The sequence below is a fragment of the Garra rufa genome, chromosome 9 (assembly GCF_049309525.1).
Source record: "Garra rufa chromosome 9, GarRuf1.0, whole genome shotgun sequence".
Classification (NCBI taxonomy): Eukaryota; Metazoa; Chordata; class Actinopteri; order Cypriniformes; family Cyprinidae; genus Garra; species Garra rufa.
The window spans coordinates 244,835-263,491 of record NC_133369.1 but is presented as its reverse complement, the minus strand read 5'-3'; the positions used below and the strand labels follow the sequence as shown (position 1 = coordinate 263,491).

The following is an 18,657-nucleotide window of genomic DNA, read 5'->3' as shown; positions in this document are numbered from 1 at the left end:
CTCTAAACGATCCCAGATGAGGAGTAAGGGTCTTATCTAGCAAAACGATCGGTTATTTTCTAAAAACATTTATAATTTGTATACTTATTAACCTCAAATGCTTGTCTTGTCTAGCTCTGCGATGCAAACTCAAGACAGTTATTAGACAACTCAAAATATTAAGGATTAGCATTTATTTATATATATATATATATATATATATATATATATATATATATATATATATATATATATATATATATATATATATATATATATATATATAATGTAAAAATAAGACTAAATGCACACAGGATACAAAATGCCCACTAAACAAAGAGCAAATACTGAACAAGCAGAAGCTTTGATGAGTCAATAAAACATGCACTTAGATTTGATTCTAATCAAACTGGCCAATTAAAATGATTTAATGCACTTTCACCTCAGTGTAACAATTATTATCAGCAGTGTGATATGACAATAATAATCCAAATATTAATCATAAAAAAATTAACCATGATTTGTGCGTCAGAGATTCCAAGCTTTCACAGCATAGTCAGAAATATGCTGTGAGACTTATTTCTCAAATGTTTCTTTCACTCACTACTGCAATAATTTATTTGGCATCTCCATGTATTCTCGTCACTCAAACTGTTATATAATGTTTGTGTGTGTATATATATATGAGTTATTCTGTAGTGTATAACACATAACACTGACTTTATCAGTGGGAGCAGCGCTGCTGATCTGAGACGGCTTGAGTTTTCCTTTGGCCACCAGCATGGCGTTGATCTTAGCGGCGACGGCGGCGGCAGCGTCCAGAGCTCCGGTCGGAGCAGAACCTCCATCAGCCTCTCCAGACGACACCGGACCGGCCTGATCCCATTTACTGCGCCGGCTGACAAACACAAGCACACTAGACATCACCGCGGCTCACAGACAGCACACTCACCTTCATCATCATCATCATCACCTTCATCATCATCATCATCATCATCAGTGTTGGGGAAAGTTACTTTTAAAAGTAATGCATTACAATATTGAGTTACTCCCTAAAAAAAGTTACTAATTACGTTACTTAGTTACTTTTTATGGAAAGTAATGCATTACGTTACTTTTGCGTTACTTTTTAAATCTGGGCAGGGCTTGTTTGTTTGTTTTTAATATAAAAAGTTGTATTTTTGTCAAATGTAAAAGCCTTTTCACACCAAAAGCCTCAGGCTTAGAGAAAAGTAAATCTCCGTCTGTACAGTAGACCGCAGAAGAACAAATTTTTGCTTACTAGTATGAACGAATTGGATCATCGAAGGTCGGCAGCAAACACATCGGTTAATAAAATGAGATTAAATACATAAAGGATATTTGTATTATTGAACATATTGAATTATTGCAGGTTTGTGTTGAATTTGACTGTTTTTATTCATTTTGAAGAACATTGTATCTGTTTTTAGTAAGTGAGATGAATTAATGCATGTTCACATTTATTCTAGAACTAAAGTTATAATTTCTCTCAACATGGGGACAGGAGAGCTGTCAATCCATAAATGAGCAAAAGTAACTGGTGTTACTGATTTGAAAAAGTAACTCAGATATGTAATTGTCAATTAGAAAGCAATGCATTACTTTACTAGTTACTTGGAAAAAGTACTCTACTATTATTTTGTAACTTGCGTTACCCTCAACACTGATCATCATCATCTGATGTGTGAAAATCAAACTCAAATCAACACACTCAACTCAAACTAATACAGAGTTAGTTCATTTAACTGAGGTGTAAATCATCATTATTCCAGATCCAAACAAACGCCGGATCTCACTGTTAAACCGAAGAATAGCTAAAACATCACTGGTGATAGAGATAAACACTCAGATTCAGATGATTATAACCCACTTTGACAGATTCAATGAAAGGAACTGATTTAAAATAACAAACCAGAAAAACCTCAGAGTCTGGAAAACACAAACCGACCACAAACAGTAAACACTTTTAAAGTATATGGTGTTTGTGGACTGGTGTTTACTGTGTTCTTCGGGTATGATGTGTAAACAACATGGTATTACCATAGTACTGGTGGATATGACTGTGGTGCGGATTTAAAACATATCAGAGTCGGTTAGTATGCAGTGTGCTGGTGTGATATGTGATTATATCGGTGTTTCTGGTTGTGTTCGGCTTGTTGTTGTTGTTATGTAACATCCGCCATTACCGCCGCTTCAAACTCAACACCCGCCGCAGAGCGCGCGACCGAAACACACTTACCCGCCGCTGTGCGGGACACCGAACGACATCTGATGTGTGGAGGTTATTCTTCTAAATGCGGAGAATCGAACCGAACCGATCCGCTTCGCTTCTGACGCTCGAGTAGACAGACTAGCCAACGGAAACACAGCGATCTGCGTCACTTCCGCTACCGTCGCGCATGCGCAGCAGCATTTATTAAAACCCTTCAGAAGTGTCTGGTCAAATACACTTTGATCTTTGGAAACAGTATTTAGATGATCAATTTGATTTAATTTCTTAACTTACGCATATTTATTATATAAGTTACTAGTTTTTGTGAATAAGAGCAGTAACCAAAACTTATTTTCCATCATGTTCTGAGCTGTAATAAATGAAGTGATGGATCTCGATTAGTTTTGGAGATTAATAACGAATAAAGATTTGTTTTGTCTATATTTTGGAGTGAAAGAAAAACAAACACTTTTCTGTTTTCTCATTGATTCTGTTTGAACTCATTTCTCCAGCAGGTGGAACTAAAATCACACGGAATCCATGTGAAGTATGTGCAATAATTAGTGGAAAACTAGATTTCAGACTGGTTTAAATAAACATTTACATAGAGATAATGTATATAAAAGATTTGAACAGTTTCAAATAAATAATGAGTAACATTTAAGCAGGATATTGTTGTATTAAATGGTAAAATCACACGAGATTATAAATGAACAAATAAATTAATTATTTTAGATTCAATTAAAGGTCAGTATTTTTATTTTTTTTAAGTTAAAAAGAGTATATATATATATACACACACACACACACTGCTGCTCAAAAGTTTGGGATCAGTATGACTTGTAATGTTTTTCAATGAAGTCTCTTCTGCTCATCAAGGCTGCATTTATTTGAACAAAAATACAGAAAAAAACACTAATATTGCAAAATGTTTTTACAATATAAAGTAATGGTTTCTATTTTAATATACTTTAACATATCATTTATTTCTGTGATCAAAGCTAAATTTTCAGCATCATTACTGCAGTCTTCACATGATCCTTCAGAAATCATTCTAATATGCTGATTTATTACTTTTATTATTGTGCTGCTTAATATTTTTTTTTTTTTGGAGCCTGTGATATTCTTTACAGGATTTTTTGTTAATTAAAAAAAAACAGCATTTAATTAAAATATAAATCTTTTCTAACAATATAAGTCTTTGTTTTCACTTTGTATCAATTTAACACATCCTTGCTGAATAGAAGTAATAATTTACTTATTTAATTTATAAATATTAAATTATTATAATTCAAAAAAAGAAAGAATAAAAATGTACTGACCCCAAACTTTTGAATAGTAGTGTGTATATATATATATATATAAATATATATAGTATGTATAGCATGCGTGTACCTACTTAACCATATTTTGGGGACTTAAAAGTGAGCAAAACCTGACAAAAACCTCTCTTTGGGGACATCCTCATTTTTATAAAACTAAAGTAAACAAAGTTTTTTTTTTTTTAAAGTAAAACTAAAAAAAAAACTTGTGAGGGGTAGGGGTTGGTTTAGGTTAGAAAATGTATTACTATTTGTATATACAACTATATAAGTCTATGTAATGTACCCATTAAAAAAGCTAATATATATATATAATCTTTAACATCAATCAATCAATCCAAGAGGTTTTGTGGAATCTGATAAAAAGTGGCATCTGTCAGTCATGAATATTAATTAAACATAATAATTAAATATAAATATGTAGATGTGTTTATCACAGCAGGAGCATTTACCACAAAAGATAAAAACACCAAACCCACTTACCAACACTACACTGAAATAAAGTATAATGAAAGAACCAGCAGGAGACAGCACAACCCATTCGTACATAAATCTTTGTTTATTTGCTCTTTTATTTGTACAATATGCGAAATTATATGCCATCACTGAGAAAGATTTCACTCTATGAACAGAAAACAAATCCCTGATTAGAGGCTTTCACCAGGAGCCTCATCCCTTCACCACAAACACAATCAAAACCAATCATTGCTTTGCTTTTGATATAAAACAACTCAGATTCGATCACAGCCGTGAATTAACAACTCATTTCAAGAGACAGATGTAAAGAAACTTTACTCGATAACAGGGCGTTCATATTTCCAAGCACAAATATATACAATAAATTAATATTCACCAAACATTTGCATAACCACTTAGTGCATGGCTCAAGATTTCCTGAGAATAGTTGCAAAAAAAATAAAATAAAATAAACTAAGGCAGCTTGACCTTTTACATTAAAAAAGACAAATCAGAACTTCTGCAAAGTACTTAATATTCAAGACGCAAAAAGAGTTTTTGAAGAAATGGAGGATTTACAATCATCAGTGGTGACTAATGAACAAGACAATATTTCACAACACAAAAGATCCCGTTTTAGTGCAAATAAACCTCTTTGGGTAGTTTCCCTACTGTCAGCAGTACAGTCACATACACCAGACCAAAACCCACAATGCATCCCGTGATCGATCGATCGATCGGCGTGCGTCTTATAGCGATTAGAGATTGCTGTAATATTCTAGAGAAGGTCAAAGAGCTCAGAGCTCCTGCAGCGAAAGGAAGGCGGCTAAAGCTATAGATATAGACGTCATTTTTCATATAATGCAAATATTTTTTTTTTGTTTTTCAAAAATATCTCAGATATGTATTTGCTTCAAAAAGGCAAGACTCTTCCTCCTCCTCCTCCTCCTGGATTCATTCTGTCTGTCCTGTGCTGGTCATCAGAGGAATTCATGTGCAAAACTTGCAAACAGAGGGCGTCTGAATCTCAGTTCTCTACAGCACCTGAGCGATTAACGTGCGTCTGCGCACGACCCACATCTACAGTACCTGAGGCCATCACGATAAAAAAGGCAAAACCCATCCGAGACCAGGCTCAAGGAGTCGTTCATAAGGAAAAGAAGATGCAGAATAACCCAAGCGCCTCAACCAGGAAAGTCACAATAAATATCAAAACCGACCAATAAATAAATAGAATAGTATACAAAAGAACTCCATCCTGCCGTTTCTTTTTTAAAGAAAACGAGCGCGCAGGAAAACTAAAATCCCTTCTCTAAATTCGGCATCGAGCTCATCCTCCCAAACGTAAACCAAAACCTAACATTTCCACTCTTTATCCTCAAAGCCCTTTTAAATGTGTGAGAACTGAGACCTGGTCCGTTTTAAGTCTTTCTCTCAGACGACAGAGAAATAAAAAAAACATTTAAAGGCTACAATATCTGAAAAATACATACGAATCTCCGTTAAAGGAGTAGTTCACTTTCAGAACAAAAATTTACAGATAATGTACTCCCTTGTCATCCGAGATGTTCATGTCTTTCTTTCTTCAGGCGTAAGGAAATCATGTTTTAGTTTTTGAGGAAAACATTTCAGGATTTCTCTCCATATAATGGACTTCTATGGTTCCCCTGAGTTTGAACTTCCAAAATGCAGCTTCAAAGAGCTCTAAACGATCCCAGCCGAGGAAAGATAGGTCTCATCTAGCCAAATGATGAAAAAAATTACAATTGATATACTTTTTAACCTCAAATGATCATCTTGTCCAGCTCTGTGTGGAGATTAAAAACTATATAAATTGTAAACGTTTGACTAGACAAGACTCTTCTTCCTCAGCTGGGATCGTTTAGAGCCCTTTGAAGCTGCATTATGGAAATATTTCCTGAAATATTTTCCTCAAAAACTAACAAATAATTTCCTTACGACTGAAGAAAGAAAGACATGAACATCTCGGATGACAAGGGACTACATTATCTGTACATTTTTGATCTGAAAGTGAACTTCTCCATTAAGTCCAAACTAACCAATCGTCTTTGGTATGAAAGTAAATTCTATCATTCGAAATAATTCCAAACTTATTTGGAAAAGGCTAAATTTAAGAGCAGCTACAGTAAATTCTTCAGTAGGTTCACCTTCATGAGACCCGAGCGCCGCTGCATCCTGGCCACTAGGTGGCGATATGCTCTAGCTGCTTCATCTGCGTTCTTAACTCATTCAGTTGTGTTTTTAAATCAGGTTTGTTCAAGCACTCATTCATGACTAAATTTTGCATAGCGCGAACATCGACCTCAGCACTCCTCAGAACAGAAAACAAGACGAATCTCCAAAAGCAGTCGATTTGGATTCATACACAAACCACATTCCACACAAACGAAGAAGATCGAACAAAACAAACGATTGGAGAAACAGAAGACGATGCAACTACACACACACACACACACACACACACACACACACGGGCGTGGTCACTCTTCCTCCTCCCCCGCAGCTTCCTGCTCCTCATCTTCCTCCTCCCAGGTTCTATGTGTGACCGATGCGCTTCCGTGTGGAGACGAGCCTCCTTCGCCTTTATCCAGGGCTTTGGCCCCGGGCCCCGCGACCGCCCGCCACAGCAGCTCCGGGTAGGGCATACGGGCCGCGGACAGCAGCGGGACCCCCTGAACCGGAACGGCGTGGCCCTCGAGGATCTGCGCCGCCGCGGCGTTCACGTGATCCGGATGCGGCTGACGGAGGCCGAAGGATTCAGACGGCGGGGAGCCGGGATCGGGGCCGTTTCCTCTGCGCGGGCGGCGCGTCCGGAGCTCCAGGCAGCTGTGGCCCTTCCTGTGGCGCTGCAGATGGTCCTCGCGGGCGAAAGCCTTGTGGCAGAGCGGACACTCGAAGGGACGGTCGCCGCTGTGCAGAGACAGATGGTTCTTCAGGTCGTAGGAGTGCAGGAAGCGAGCGGGGCAGCTGGGACACGGATACGGCCGCTCGCCCGTGTGCTTCCGCATGTGGATCTTCAGCTTGTCGTTCCTGAGATCAGAAATCAGAAACGGATTAGCAATGTTCTGACAAATACACTCCTGAAACCCAAAACTTAAACCAGTGTTTTGTTAAAATCAGGGTAAAATACTCCGTAATTGAAGCATTCAATAAACCAATGATTCACCACACACACATTTAGCATGTTTCTAGCTTGACAAGCAAGTTGCTAGCATGTTTTTAACATAATTAACATGTTATTTGCATTATTAGCATGGCATTAGCAAGTTGCTAACGTTTCTAGCATGACTAGCAAGTTACTAACATTTCATTAGCATGTTTCTAACATGATTAACATATTGATAGCATTTTTTAACATTATAAGCAAGTTCTAAGCACATTTCTGTCGTAATTAGCAAGTTGCTAGCATGTTTCTAGCATGATTAACATGTTTCTAGCATGATTAGCAAGTTCCTAGCATGTTTATAGCATGATTAGCACGTTTCTAGCATGATTAGCAAGTTCCTAGCATGTTTCTAGTATGATTAACATGTTTCTAGCATGATTAGCAAGTTCCTAGCATGTTTCCAGCATGGTTAGCACGTTTCTAGCATGATTAGCAAGTTCCTAGCATGTTTATAGCATGATTAGCACGTTTCTAGCATGATTAGCAAGTTCCTAGCATGTTTCTAGCATGATTAGCACGTTTCTAGCATGATTAGCAAGTTCCTAGCATGTTTATAGCATGATTAACATGTTTCTAGCATGATTAGCAAGTTCCTAGCATGTTTCTAGCATGATTAGCATGTTTCTAGCATGATTAGCATGTTTCTAGCATGATTAGCAAGTTCCTAGCATGTTTCTAGCATGATTAGCAAGTTCCTAGCATGTTTCTAGCATGGTTAGCACATTTCTAGCATGATTAGCAAGTTCCTAGCATGTTTCTAGCATGATTAACATGTTTCTAGCATGATTAGCAAGTTCCTAGCATGTTTCTAGCATGATTAGCAAGTTCCTAGCATGTTTCTAGCATGGTTAGCACGTTTCTAGCATGATTAACAAGTTCCTAGCATGTTTTTAGCATGATTAGTAAGTTCCTAGCATGTTTCTAACATGATTAGCATGTTTCTATTATGCTTCTAGCATGATTAGCAAGTTCCTAGCATGTTTCTAGCATGATTAGCATGTTTCTATTATGTTTCTAGCATGATTAGCACGTTTCTAGCATGATTAGCAAGTTCCTAGCATGTTTATAGCATGATTAGCACGTTTCTAGCATGATTAGCAAGTTCCTAGCATGTTTCTAGCATGATTAGCACGTTTCTAGCACGATTAGCAAGTTCCTAGCATGTTTCTAGCATGATTAACATGTTTCTAGCATGATTAGCAAGTTCCTAGCATGTTTCTAGCATGATTAACAAGTTCCTAGCATGTTTCTAGCATGGTTAGTACGTTTCTAGCATGATTAACAAGTTCCTAGCATGTTTTTAGCATGATTAATAAGTTCCTAGCATGTTTCTAACATGATTAGCATGTTTCTATTATGCTTCTAGCATGATTAGCAAGTTCCTAGCATGTTTCTAGCATGATTAGCATGTTTCTATTATGTTTCTAGCATGATTAGCACGTTTCTAGCATGATTAGCAAGTTCCTAGCATGTTTATAGCATGATTAGCACGTTTCTAGCATGATTAGCAAGTTTCTAGCATGATTAGCAAGTTCCTAGCATGTTTCTAGCATGATTAGCACGTTTCTAGCATGATTAGCAAGTTCCTAGCATGTTTCTAGCATGATTAGCACGTTTCTAGCATGATTAGCAAGTTCCTAGCATGTTTCTAGCATGATTAACATGTTTCTAGCATGATTAGCAAGTTCCTAGCATGTTTCTAGCATGATTAACATGTTTCTAGCATGATTAACAAGTTCCTAGCATGTTTCTAGCATGATTAGCAAGTTCCTAGCATGTTTCTAGCATGGTTAGCACGTTTCTAGCATGATTAACAAGTTCCTAGCATGTTTCTAGCATGATTAACATGTTTCTAGCATGATTAGCAAGTTCCTAGCATGTTTCTAGCATGATTAGCAAGTTCCTAGCATGATTAACAAGTTCCTAGCATGTTTTTAGCATGATTAGTAAGTTCCTAGCATGTTTCTAACATGATTAGCATGTTTCTATTATGTTTCTAACATGATTAGCAAGTTTCCCATGTTTTTTTCTGAAATCTTGACAGTTGGGTTCTATAGCGGTGAACGGAAACTTGATTTGATCAAGTCCCTGATAATGTTTGTGCGCCTTCACAGAAGAATCGAGAGACTGATAACAATTGTCAGGAAAAAGAGCTTTCACTCCGTCAGCCGGTGTTTTAGAAACGCTAGTTTTATTGGCAAACTAATATAACAGCGTGTAGTGCCTTCCTGCATATAGCTCGAACACTAGAGCGTGGTTTGATTCCCAAAGAACCTAAAGGGTTAGTTTACACAATAGTGAAAATGTTTGTTTTGAAACCTATAAGACCTGTGTTCATCTTCGGGACACAAATTCAGATATTTTTAATGAAATCCAAGCAGTGTTGCCAAGTCAGATCTACTTTAACCCTGTTGCCGCAGGTTGTTTTCATGACCGTGGCTTGAAGTGACCCCAATAACGTAATATTTAGCACCTGGATGGGTAATTTTACGAGGGGAATCCCACCAAAATACGTGTATTTTACACCCCAGAAAGCAATTTTAACAGGGGACCCCCATTTAAATGATGCTGGGCTACATTTGAGTATCAATTGGTGGGTTTTGTTGTGAAAACCTGGCAACCCAGCATCCAAGAGCTCTCTGACCCTTTATAGACAGCAAGAGTCCTTCCACATTCAAGGCCCAGGAAGTTACCAAGAACATTGACAAAATAGCCCATGTGACATCTGTGGATCAATCCTAATTTGGTGAAGCTACGAGAATACTTTTCATGCGGAAAAAACACATGAAATAACTTTATTCAACAACGAATTTTTTTCTGCATCAGCCTAGCGCCATTTCGGAGAGTATCACAACGCATCCACGTGCTTTCCTCTGAACGCAAACAAAGCGTGGCGCACGTGTGTTTCTACGTTGGCAGCATGCGTTGTTTACATGCCAGGAAATCCAAACTGGCACTAAGCTCATGTAGAAGGGACGAATTGTTGAATAAATTGTTTTTTTTAGGCACAAAAAGTATTCTCGTAATCTTCATAAAATTACAATCAAACCACTCATCGAGATTCATGAATCGATTCCGAATGCATCACGATACTTTCTGGGATTAGTTTTTACCAGCAGATGGCGCTCTAATCCAGTTTTTAACCGCACACTCAAATGCTCACGGAGAAGAGTCTCAGAATGCTTTTATGATGCAAGATTAATGTAAAGCTCATTGTGAACACCCTTCTAATTCACTTCAACCTTTTTGAACTTGTTCAGCAAGTGTTCAAGTGTGTGTAAGGCAGTGGTTCTCAATCCTGGTCCTGGGGGACCCCTGCTCTGCACATTTTGCATGTCTCCCTTATTTAACACACCTGATTGAGATCAGCTCATTAGGAGAGAGATCCATGAACTGAACTAACAAGCTGAAGATCTCAATCAGGTGTGTTAAATGAGAGAGACATGCAAAATGTGCAGAGCAGGGGTCCCCCAAGACCAGGATTGAGAACCACTGGTGTAAGGAACTGGAATTGAAAGGTACGGCTGTTTCTAAAGCAGAAATTCGTGACGCATTCGGAAAAATCTCAGAATCACAGCAGCCCTATTTTCCCAGCAATCACAAGGACTATTTTGTCAATGTTCTTGGTATATTTCTGGACCTTGAACACGGAAAGACCCTTGCTGTCACTGGAGGGTCTTAATTTGCGTTCCAAAAACAAATGAAGGTCGGGTTTGGAACAACAAGAGGGTGAGTAATCAATGACAGAATTTCAAATACGAATCAAATGCAATGTAAGGCCGTGTTCACACTTGGCGTCTTTTTTGACAAGAAGAAGTTGACAAGGGCGCTTTTTTAATCACAAAAAAATCTGGCAGCGTTGCAGCAGAGGGCGTCTTTTTGTTGCTAATGTGTGGAGCAGATATGTAAAAAGAGGAAGCTGGCTCTTTTTTTTTTTTTTTTACATTTTTGCCTTTTATTTGATAGGACAGTATTTAGACAGGAAGCGAAGTGGGAGAGAGAGGGGGGGCGGGATCGGGAAAGGTCTGCGAGCCGGGATTTGAAAAAGGGACGCCCGATGCGCAACGGCGCTACTGTACGTGTCCATGTGCGGCTCAAGAAGCTATCGGCGCTCCACGACGGTTTTTGAAGTTAACGGGGAGGTTAATGTCGGTTTACAACAATAAAATAAAAGTCTATATAAAGGCACCTTTCCTATTTTTTCTTGTGTTCTTGTTGTTATGGAAACGACAGGTTAGCTACTCGCTTGTCATTGGTCAGTTTGTAACGGGTGAAAATGTTGTGGCTCCTTTAAGAGCAGAGTTCCGTTCTGTGCACAGTCTGCAGCTATATGCCATGAGTACCGCATGTGTGCGGGTGCGATGGATTTGCTTTTAATTTCTGTTGCTCATTTAAGTTGTCTTCTTTTAATAAGTAACGCTGTTGCCAGGAGAATAAAGCTCAAGATGTGGAATGCGACCCATGTGCGGTTTGGTTAATTTTCTGCTGCAACGTGAGTTAGGCGAGCTATCCCTTAACCCTGACTCAGCGCGTTACAAGCTGTCAAAAATGCACGTTTTTTCAGAAAAGTTGAACTTTTTTCAACTTGAAAAGACGCTCTGAGCTGCAAAAAAAGACGCCGGCGGTGGTGTTTAAAAAAGCGCTCTGGACTTTTTTGAAAACACGGTTTTACTCTATAGGGTTGTAATGTAAAACAGATGCTGGTAGTTAAAAAAAAGACGCCAAGCATGAACACGGCCTAAGTTGCTTTGGATAAAACTGTCATTCAAATGCTAGATTGTAAAAGCGTCGTACCGCGTGAATCGGACTCCGCAGGCGGTGCACTGGAAGGGTTTCTCTCCCGTGTGTGTTCTCATGTGGCGCGGCAGCTTTCCCGCTCCGTGGATGATCTTCTGACAGACGGGACACTGCTGTGGCGTCTGAGATTTTCTCTTCCTGCCGCTTCCAGGCGCCGCTCCGCCTCCTCCTCCGTCGGCCTGTGATTGGCTGTGGTGTGGAGTGGCCCGCCCCTGCGCTCCAGACTCCTCCTCCTCTGAGGGCGTGTCTTCGGGTCTGTGCGGGATCGGGGTGAACTCCTGCGTCCAGTGCGAGCCTCCGTTCACAAATAGCCCCAAGTGGGGGGCGCGTGCGACTCCGTCCTGTCCCCCGGCGGGCGGCGGGTGTCCTTCTCGGCCTTGCGCGGGAAGCAGCCCGCATTCGGGCGCGTCTTCGGACGCCGGCGCCATGGGACTCCGCCACACCGGCCTCACGGGAGACACGGCTCGGGCCACGGAGCACCGGCCCTGTTTGCGGCGGGACGGCGGCTGCTCGGCCTCCTCCACGGGGTCCGTCGGATCGTCCCCCGTCTCGCCCAGGATGTCCCGGCAGGCGTCGGCCACGCACTGGATTCCCAGCAGCTGCGCACCCTTCAGGACCTCCCTCATGCCGGAGCTGCGGATGGTGAGGGTGGCGGTGTAGGCGAACTCCAGCAGAGCGGCCAGAGCGTCCGGCGATACGCAGTCCAGCTGGCAGACGCTGCAGCTGTCGCCCACGCCCTCGCCTCCCTCCTCGCCCTCCTCCGCCCCGAACAGACGGCGGAAGTACAGGCTGACGGCGGCCATGACGGAGCGGTGCGTGGGGTATCGTGCACCGCGTGACGTCAGTGTGAGGTCGCAGAGCAGCCCGGCCCGCCGCTGAGCGTTGAGACGGGACAGCAGCTCATTGCTGTGCTCCGGGAAGGGGATCCCGATTAGACCGTCCTCTCCTGGAGACATCGCCACCTGCAGGCACAGAAACACCAGTGAATACTGACACCGCACAACGCTGCGTTCACAAGGTGTCACAACTTCAATAGCAGGGCTCTACAGTGCGACCATTTCACAAATTACTGCATGCAACTGTGAAATAATATTTAGGAGCAGCAGTGCGTCTGACCCGATCAGCATATTTGTGTTTGCGCAACATTGAGTAATGCATCATAGACATACGGTGCCTTGCAAAAGTATTCATACCCCTTCATTTTTTCACATTTTGTTTTGTTGCAGCATTATGTTAAACTGCTTTAAATGAGTTTTTCCCCACATCAATTTACACTCCATACACCATAATAATGACAAAGTAAAAACCAGATTTGCAAATTTTACAAATTTATTAAAAATAAAACACTGAAATAAGTAGATTGCATAAGTATTCATACCCTTAACTCAGTCCATAGTTGAAGCACCTTTACAGCCTTTTTGGGTCTGATGTGAGCATCTTTGCACATCTGCATTTGGCAATTATCTGCCATTCTTTGCCTCACCTTTTCACCTCTCCATCTCTGTCAGCTTGGACATTTTCTAGAGTCCTAGTTGTTCCAATCGTCTTCCATTATGGAGAATGCTTCTGTCAACCTTCAATGCAGCAGATTTGTTTCTGAACTCTTCTCTAGATCATCGCCTTAACGCAAGTCTGTCTCTGAGCTCTACAGGCAGTTATCTTGGTTTTTGCTCTGATCTGCATTTTCAGCTGTTAGACCTTTTCTGAGAGGTGTGTGTCTTTCTAAATCAGACTCATTCAAATGAATTTGCCACAGTTTAACTCCACTCCAAGTGTAGGAACATCTAGATGCAATATGATGCTCCTGAGATACATTTCCAGTGTCCCAGAAAAGGGTATGAATACTTATGCAACGGGATCTTTTCAGTTTTTTATTTTTAATAAATTTGCACAAATGTTAAAAAAACTATTTTTTGCTTTTCCATTATGGAGTAGGGAGTGTAGATTGATGTGGGGAAAAAAAAGTAATTTAAAAGAATGTAACATAAGGCAGCAACATAACAAAATGTGAAAAAAAATGAAGGGGTATGAATAATTTCGCAAGGCATTGTATCTCACCAATCCTTTTTATAAGCAAAGTGTGCAGTGGAGAGAGCATTGTTGATTATAATAGAGCTTTGTGAGATTGCGAACTAGCTTTTAATGATTTTTAAGGGAGTTTGTAAATGAGATATTGATTTAATACAAGTTAAACAAACAAGAAGTTATTATTATGTGACTTACATGGTCTGGCTATAACACTATTGTCTGATTTTGCTCTATTTCGTCATCAAAAATAGTCTGAAACAAGTCACAACTTGCATCTCCATTCAAACACAGCAGTGTTTGGTTTATGAATTAACGTGCGTTTTTAAACGAATCTAGTGAAATTAAATTAAATTTCCCATTCATAAATACAGTCACTTGCTTTATTCCTGAATGAATCAGCCGTTCAAACGAATCAAATGCATTTACGATTCAGTATTAAATCAATGTCTTGTCGCCACCTGCTGGCAGATCTTTTCAGTTATTTAAATCATTTAATACTTCTGTATTCAGAAATAATGAATCTGAACATGCATTTATGAATTTGATTGCACTCATGCCACCTCTGAGCTTCATTAAACATCTGAAAAGTTAAAAACAAAGATAAAAACAAAATTCCCCTGTAAATCACTTTGAGGAGTCAAATATCAGCTCGTAATGGGAAGGCTAATTTTTTAACAGATTGTTTAAAATGCTCCTAAAATTTTGACTGTGCTCCTAAATTTGTGCTTCTAAAAAGAAAAGCGCAGAGCCCTGAATAGCGGTGAACGGAAACCACAACAAACATCACTATTGCCGTCCCATGCGCTCCAGTAGCAAAAGTCCACAACAGCAGTTCTTGACTTTTTCCGAAAGAGGAAACAAATATGGAGAGTTTGATCGTTGGTCCGATAGGAGATAGATGTCAAATTTGCCACTGAATTAGAAACACCCACACAGCAGCGTTGACTAGTTTTCTGACATTTAATGCCAAGGAAATATAAAACTAAGTAGTGGTATAAAATGTGCATACTTTTTTCTAACAAACTTTGCTAGATTTGCAATGTTATTAACTGTGGGAAAACAATGTCAAATACAATGTCATATTAAAAAACAAACAACAATAGCAGTTATATTACCTATATTTAAATCTACTTTACTTTATATCCTTTTTCAGTCGTTAGGACACATTTCTCAATACTAAAGTCAGTAACTCTTCACACAGATAGATCTCCTAACATCTTTCAACTTGACACAGCAGTTCATTTCACATTCAAAATTCACTAAAACTACTAAAACACTTCATTAATGTCTTAAATCAAGTCATTCTTACATAACTCTAGCAAAGGTTTTGACCAAACAAACACACTTTATCGCAAAAATTCTTCACAAAACAACAATGATGCTCCCTACTGTTTATAAATCATTGCAGTAAGTGTTACATGCTCCATGTTTACATTACAGTACAAAATGATTCCTCAGTTTTCCCCTTTTGTATAGATGGTAATAAAAGTGAAAAACTGTAACACTTGTGAAAATGTTCAGCAACAAGCAGCTGCTTTGATAGTATTTGCTTTTTTACATTCAGCATGTTCTTCTATATATTACTGTAGAAATTGTACAAATTTCTGTCTTATTCATTTTCGTACTGTGCTAGGTTTTGAACTTAAGTTTTGAAAACAGTGTGTAAATGTGCAAACTGGCTTGTTTAGGTTATAATGTTTTGGCCGTGTTTGTGTCAAAGTGATAAAAGAATTCATGTAATTTGACAGACGTCATCAATGAATGCATTTTGTGCCAAAGCAATAATAATTGATTCTCAGTTCAGCCCACATTGACTGATATTGTGCTCACTCTGTGAAGTACTGAAAAATGTATCCTAGTGATTGTAAAAAACTCGCTCTCTGAAATAAGAAGGTAAACAGTTTAAACACTCGTCTGCCATCGTTTGGACAAACAGATCACACGTGACTCACTGTAATGAAATCACACCTAAAATAAATGCTAAAGAACACAAGTACTTACTAATGAACTAGTCTGCTGTTGGATGACAAGTCAACCATCCCTAATCGGATACTGATGAAAAGTGTGTCTGAATTCATAATCACACACCCACACACACCTCTTGCTTTTTACTTCATGTGATGGAGGATTTTAATAAGGGCTTAAACGTCCCACAGGCCTCCTCCCAAACGCAAAACGCTAATTTAGGACACACCCGATCCAGCAAGCAGGATCAACGGATCAGAGCCACAGAGAGAGAGACTGAGAACGAGAGACAGACAGACGTGTCCTGAATGTGCATTTGATTGTATATTGATATTTTCAAAACCATTGCTATGCTGTAAGCGCTTATAGATGCTGCAGCTGCAACAACCACACCTGGACGAGACAAACCGCTTTAGTGCAAACAAATATTTACAGGCTACACGTCTGTGTGTGTATGCATGCATGTATGAGCGCTCACATGTGTGTGTGTGTGTGTGTGTGTGCTCAGGGTTGTGTGGGTGGGGTAAACACTATGGGACACAAAAGAACAGGGAGAAATTTTACTTCTATTTTCCACTTGAGATTTACATCACAATCTGCTCAGAAAAGACTTTCCGTCTGCTGGAACAGAAAGAGAGAGAGAGAGAGAGAGAGAGAGACAGACGGGAAGAGAACAAGAGCACATGTAACAGTAACACGCACATATTCTACATTTTAATGAACACACTTCAAATGTGATATCACCGTTATTCATTATGATTAGTTTTATTGTCTTTTGTATGCGCTCTTCAAACAGACCCCAAAAAGAAGGAGTGTTACTAAACTGGTTAACACTCTGGTTAACACTAAAAATATCTGCGTGATCGGAGCGTTAAAGACTCAAGAGTGTGGAACACTCACAGAATATTATGATAAAGTAATAGAGCTAACTATGATTATTTTAACAGGACGATCGCTGGCGACTCCGGAACCCCGAACACAAACAGAGACGAGCCAACCTTTAGGCTGAACATGTACGTCCCAGATTCTCCCTGCAAACGAGTACAAACACACACAAACACACACTGACACACACACACACACACACCTGAGCCTGAAACTTTCCACCAACAGCCTGGCGACCTCTTCACTTCCCCTAACGACCGGCGGCTCCGTACAGCCCATAATACTGGCCTCCCAAACCCCTGAGTGCTGCTTAACAACAATGCACTCCAACACCTGATTAACCTGATCCAAAACACACACACACACACACACGGAACAAGATTTCCCTGGAACAGGTGTGGCGTCTTAAGGCTTCTGGTAATGTTACACAATTGAGACGGAGCAGATTAGTCACTAACGAAGCACAAGCCCCATTTCAGCTCAGCCTCATTCACTCGCTCACGTCAAGCCCAAGACGTTTCTGACAAACGCACACGTGTTTCGTGTCTGGTTTAATGACGGGCGAGGCCGGAGTCGAACCCTGGTCGGCGGATCCTACCGTTCGGCCCTTGGTGAAGCAGGGCGCCGTGGACAGGAGCTGCACCGCCGTCTGCGTCATCGCATCCGTCTGTCCGTCTCTGAGCCTGTCTCTCCAGCTTCTTTCAAAGTTCGGGGTTCGACGCTCTCCAGTGGGGATCTCGACCTCTTTGTTCCTCTCTTTCTTCTTTCTATCTCTCCTTTCGTCTTCCTGTCTTGTGAAAAAGGTGTTTGACACGCCTCCCCCCGTCGCCCACGTGCCCCTCGCTCCCGGCGCAGCAGCATCAGCTCGTTTCGAAACGCAAGTTTCCGAAAAAACAAATCCCTCGCCCTCCGCTGCGAGCTGCGTCCGGATCGACGTCTGCGGCGACAGGAAGGACGATCGACTGGCTTCCGGCTCCGAGAACGCATTTTCCATCCGATGCGGCGCATTTATTAATCAGCAACCAATCATCGTTTGACTTCGGGAAGGACAGACAGAAACTTCGATGGTTTCCGAGCCACCTTAACAAGGGTTAACTAGCAAAAGTGTGAAGAAGCCTAACCCTGACACAAACAGCTCAACACCAGATGAGGCTCACACACATATAAACCACATGAGATTTACCAATGAAAGACACACAAATACATTTCAGATTACTGAAGAATCACTGAAGAGACACTAGAACAAATGAACATGACACTCACCAAATGCAGCCGTGTTTGACATTAAGAAAAATGATTTTAGAGAGATTTCAGAGAGAATAGAGCAGGACAGAAACAAGAATTGAACTGCTTTTCAGAAGAACAAAAGAAGGAGCTGAAGCTGCAGGAGAGAGAAGAGCGTCACAGGAACTCCTGCATCAGCCGCAGAGCTTCTGTTTCATCTCAGCGTCTCAACCATTCATTCTGGAGAGAATCTCACTTCTACTGACACACGTTTATGTCTGAAAACTGCATGAAAGAGCTTAAGAACTTCACGGTGTCTGATGGATCAAACAGTGTTTGAATCACGTCCTTATCCACAAACACATGCCTCTGATTCTGAAATGCATGATCAGAGTTTAAACTGGATCTGTTCTGAACTGAAACTGCTTTCGGTCCAAATCTGCTTTAAATTTAAACTGGTTCTGCTGTGAATTCAAACTACATCAGTTTTGAATTGAAATTGTCTTTTCTGTGACCTTATTCTGAATAGAAACTGGATCTGTTCTGAATTTAAATCAGATCTGCTCTGAATTTAAATCGGA

General features: G+C 40.3%; 1 protein-coding gene across 4 annotated transcripts in view; it reads right to left on the bottom strand.

Annotated features, from left to right (window-relative positions):
• Positions 1-4,074: 4,074 nt before the first annotated feature.
• The window catches only part of zbtb7b (zinc finger and BTB domain containing 7B), a 39,765-nt gene continuing 25,182 nt past the window's right edge, over positions 4,075-18,657 (bottom strand). For 2 of the 4 annotated variants that reach the window (XM_073847039.1, XM_073847037.1), the window contains 2 exons: positions 11,972-12,936; positions 4,075-7,041 (listed from right to left, as the gene is read on the bottom strand). In XM_073847039.1, coding sequence (XP_073703140.1) covers positions 6,492-7,041; positions 11,972-12,930 — 1,509 coding nt within the window. In that variant the 5' untranslated portion in view covers positions 12,931-12,936 and the 3' untranslated portion in view covers positions 4,075-6,491. Of the gene's footprint in view, positions 7,042-11,971; positions 12,937-17,054; positions 17,191-17,450; positions 17,852-18,657 lie in introns of those variants that run through there. The other 2 variants (XM_073847036.1, XM_073847038.1) reach the window with 2 other exon arrangements.